General features: G+C 37.6%; 1 protein-coding gene across 1 annotated transcript in view; it reads right to left on the reverse strand.

Moving 5' to 3' along the window:
* Positions 1-5050, reverse strand: part of LOC106882604 (uncharacterized) — a 137282-nt gene that overhangs the window by 1760 nt on the left and 130472 nt on the right. The window contains exons 56-60 of the mRNA XM_052966906.1: positions 4645-4802; positions 3337-3543; positions 3177-3240; positions 1405-1531; positions 276-374 (exon numbers count right to left, since the gene is read on the reverse strand). Coding sequence (XP_052822866.1) covers positions 276-374; positions 1405-1531; positions 3177-3240; positions 3337-3543; positions 4645-4802 — 655 coding nt within the window. The remainder of the gene's footprint in view (positions 1-275; positions 375-1404; positions 1532-3176; positions 3241-3336; positions 3544-4644; positions 4803-5050) is intronic.

The following is a 5050-nucleotide window of genomic DNA, read 5'->3' on the forward strand; positions in this document are numbered from 1 at the left end:
GTTTGTGATCTCAGGTTGGCTATGGAGGTAGCAAAGGTTGTTTCAAGGTGAAAGTGGATCAGGAGGTGTGTCAGCCCTGGAAGAGTGTGTGATGCCAGGGGTAGTGCTAACTGGACACAAGATGGAACTTCATCAACTTTGGTTGCACAGAGAACCGGAAATGATTGACAGTGACTCTCATTTACAACCCTCACACAATGTCAAGACAAGGAAACACATGCACACACACACAATGGGCTTCTTTCAGTTTCTATCAAATTTTAAAATGTCCGTACCCATATTATCAGTCAAAAGAATACTTGGCACGCCTTCAATTCCAAGATATTGTCTAAGATCTTTTGTTTCTGTGCATTCATCATCTGGATGTTTGTTTCCTGCAAAACAATGAAACAAAAATGATTTTAAAAAGACAACAAAAAGGTTATTTTTATGAAAGAGTAAAAGAGAAAAAGTATATTTTAATGCACAATTGGTGAAGTTAAGTCATTGTTTGTTTTGATAGAAAATATTTTCAATATACCCCGTAAAAAAGTATCCTTGCTGGCCCTACATAAAAAGCACCCAATGCATTTTATAAAGTGGTTGGTGTTAGGAAGGGCATCCAGCCATAGAAACTGTGTCAAAACAGACAACTGGATCTTGGTGCAGCTCTCTGAGTTACCAGCTCCTGTCAAATCATCTAACCTATGCCAGCATGGAAAATGGATGCTAAATGATGATGATGATGATGACTTTTAGGTTTATAGATGACTTATAATTTCTATTGGTTTCTTGAGGTCATTACTGAAAAATTAATTTTCATCTAATACATCAAGGGATAGCTGAACCTCCTTTAAGCTATATTCAACCATATCAGTTTATAAAAGATTAATGAATTTCAAGTTCTCACGATTGATGAGTGATGTGGATATGACAGAAATAGTAAAGATTCAGACTAAATGCAAGGTAGTATTTAGATTCATATGGAGGTACTTGGCTTAGTGGTTAAGGTATTGCACCCATGATCTTAAGATTGTGGTTTTGATTCCTGGAAGGGGCAACGTGTTGTGTTCTTGAGCAAAACACTTCATTTCATGTTGCTCAATTCCACTCAACTGGCAAAAGCGAGTTATTTTGTAACAGACTGATGTTCCATCCAAGGGAGACCATCCATGCCACAGAACCTGGGAAAACTGACCTTATAAGCCTAAGGCTCGGAAAAGATCATTGATCCTCTTTTTTTTTTATTTAGCTTTATACCTCATTTTAAGGGTGACTAGACTTCTATTTCTAATCTATCAAGCAAATCTTCATTGCAAATGAACTTTACAAACTCTCCCTTGATTGGATTTTAGTTTGGCTTCAGAATTAAGTAGTTGGCTCTTGTCTGAAATTCTAAATAGCAATAAGTAGAGAAGTTCTTACCAAGTGTCATGTGAGAAGAATAGTGCTTGATGGCTGGTTCTTTATTCCAGTCATTCTCAAGAGAAGTGAGGTGAGAAGAATCTCCTGCTTTATACTGGGTATCACAGTTTATACACAGGTAGGAGAACTGATATGAAATTAAGCAGGACATGGAAAAAAAACAAAAAAAAGGAAGAAGATAAGAAAGCTGGCATTTTCAGTAGAAAAACAAAATGTCTGATTACATTGCAATACACTGTAAACAAATAAACAATACTCTTTTACTTTTTTACTTGTTTCAGTCAATTGACTGCGGCCATGCTGGAGCACCGCCTTGAAAAACGATGACTTAGCCAGTATAGGGCACGAACCCACGACATTCGCGTTATCAGCACGATATTTTAATAAATTTTAAACTTATTTTTTATTATAAAATAACAAATTTATTGTATACAGTGCTCAGGTGCACTACTACAGCTCATCAGAAAGAGCAGTCAAAAGTGCATGAACAATACATAGAATAATGCACAGGAAGTGAACAGTGAAGGAGCCATTAAAAAAAAAAGGGCGAGGGAACATCCAGTGTTCTGTTGGTAAATTTCAGGAAACATGGAAATTTTAAAGGATGTAGTATTATACAACATTTCAAAATAATCAAGCAAGAATGTTTTAATCATTTAATCCAAATAAATACAATGCTTATTTCATTTAAGATTAGTGGTTTGGCAGAATAAAGTTCTGTATTTCTTTTAGTATTTTGTTGTAGATCTTTTATGTTCTGAACATGAATTCTGCTGAGTTCTTTGCCAGCCATTCTTTTGGGATTGATAAATCAAGTGCCAATCAAATACCAGCTGAGGTTTATATGATTGACTATATCACTTCCTCCAAATTTTGACCATGTGCCTAAATGTTTACATATTTGATGCAGTTAGCATAAACAGTCTAAGTTGAAATAATTATGTGGTGAGGAAAAGACATTAGTTTAGTGTTTAATAATGGTTTCAGATTTTTGGTACAAAACCAGCAATTTTGGCAGAGAGGTAAGTCAATCACATTGAACCCAGTGCTCACCTGGTACTTATTTTATCAACCCTGAAAGGATGAAAGGCGAAGTCGATCCCAGCGGAATTTGAACTCAGACTATAAAAGACAGACAAAATGCCACTAAGAATTTTTATCTGGCATGCTTAATAACTCTGCTGGCTTCCTGCTCTGGCTTAGTGTCTAATATTGGCTTCAAAATTTGGCACAAGGCCAGCAATTTCAGTGGAGGTCTTTTATGTTGACCTCAGTTCTTATTTTATCAATCCTGAAATGACAAAAAGCAAAATTTGAACTCAGAACATACAAATGGATAAAATGCTGCTAAGAATTTTCCCTGGCATGCTACTAATACTGAGGAGGAGGAGCACTCCGTCGGTTACGACGACGAGGGTCCCAGCTGATATGATCGACGGAACAGCCTACTCGTGAAATTAACGTGCAAGTGACTGAGCACTCCACAGACACGTGTACCCCTAACGTAGTTCTCAGGGAGATTCAGCGTGACACTGAGTGTGACAAAGCTGGCCCTTTGAAATACAGGTAGTACTCATTTTTGCCAGCTGAGTGGACTGGAGCAATGTGAAATAAAGTGTCTTGCTCAAGGACACAACACGCCGCCGGGAATTGAACTCACGACCTTACGATCATGAGCCAAATGCCCTAACCACTAAGCCACGTGCGTGGCTACCGATACTAAGCACCACCCTAGCTTAGTGACTAATATTATTACTATAACCCTAACTTACCAGATTTGGATGTTCTCGCACAAATGTAACCAAAAAGTTCATAACCTTCTTGCAAGGATGGCACCTGTAAACAGAAAAGTTGCAGCGATTTAATTAACGTGTCATTAAAGAGAATTTAGAATGAAGATCAGACGTTTAGAATGAGAATATTAATACTCACCATGGTATCCAAAACAAAACAAGTGTTGGACATGTTGCTCCTTGAATTGGAAACACTGGTTCAAAACTGTTGTTGGTTTGGTTCTTTAACAAGCAATCAGGAAGCTGGAATGATTGTTTCATAACACCGGGGTTTGACAGTTTCTTGCAGAGTTGTTGTTCCTGGCTTAAAGCATCCACGAATTGGCAGCAACCAACAGTTGGCCATCTACATAAGATATTAAAGAAATAAAAAACAAAATATTAGATCATCGTCGTTGTTGTCGTCATCGTTGTCATCATCGTCGTCATCATCATCATTTAACACTTGTCTTCAGTACTGGCATGGGCTGGAGAGTTTGACAGGAGTTGGTAAGCCAGAAGACTGTACTAAGCTCCATGGTCAGTTTTGGTATGGTTTCTACACCTGGATGCCCTTCTTAATGCCAACCACTTTACAAAGTAGACAGGAGAACGTCAGTAGGTCGAAGATCAAGGGTACGAATAGACTGTGTTGATAGTCTTGTCTGTGCTGATATAGTAATTATACTGTGATACAGAGTGGACGTTATAACGATCCAATCTTTTATGGATAATAACACTGTATGACTGGCGGTCATACAGTGCCAGATAGAAACATTCTATCAACGACTTTGTAATATAACGATATCTGTCAGAGCGACAACCGTCGTCAAAAGACAGATACAACATTAGCAAAAGACTGCTTTACAACAGTTTGTATGTATGTGGAATGAATTTCTCTCCCTCTTTCTTTTCCTCTCTCTCTCTCTCTTGCTATCTTTATCTATATGTGTGTAACTCCCCGTCTGTGAATGTGTGTGCATGCATATGTGTGCGTGCGTGTGATGTGTGTGTGTTTGCTTTCCGCCAGCTTCAGGAAGTACTGTCCCCAAAACAGGTTAAAACCCTTTTGTTACCATATTTCTGTTGAGATGCTCTGTGTTTCTTTCAATTAATTTTAAATATAACAAAGAATTTAATAAAATAACTTAGTTATCACTAAGCTAGTGTTAGGAACATAAATTGTGACTAAGGTTTGGTGGAAGATTTTAATTCAGAACTTTTGAAAACAAGATTTTTTTACTCAGAGCCAGAGCCGGTTTCAGCCGGGTTGGTATCGAAAGGGTTAAATGTCCAGTCAGCCAAGCCAAATTGTCAAGTGTCTGGACAACTGCACCCAATCGTTTCAATCCAAACTAGAAGAGATGATTGCCGTCAGTGGATTCATAGAGGAAAAAAATGGCACAGATGTAAGTTATCATGTAGATACTGATAAAAAGAATAGAAAACTCTTAAAATTCATCCTTACTTAGCCTCTTTGATGTGTCCTTTGCAGTAACAATAATAGGTGAATGGTAGAAATTGAGCTGTGTCGAGGTGTATGACGTTAGATTCTTGGCTGGAAAGTTCAGTATCTTCATATTGAGCTATCATACTGATAGTATGGCTGGAGTCGTCTACCTTTAACTGAAATGACAAGAGCAAGAATACACTCGCACAAAACATAAATAATAATGATAATAATAAGAACACACGGAGAACACAAACCTCCACCAAGGCAACACTGACGTCCTCTCAATGATTAGCCAGAGATAATTTTTAAAATGAGAATATCTGAAATAAACTCGACTGCTCTCATAAATGAGAATACTAAAAATGAACCCGACTGCTCTCGAAAATTAAGTAAAAAGACCAGAAAAATAATCCAGAATCCT

This window comes from Octopus bimaculoides, chromosome 4, assembly GCF_001194135.2.
Source record: "Octopus bimaculoides isolate UCB-OBI-ISO-001 chromosome 4, ASM119413v2, whole genome shotgun sequence".
NCBI lineage: Eukaryota > Metazoa > Mollusca > Cephalopoda > Octopoda > Octopodidae > Octopus > Octopus bimaculoides.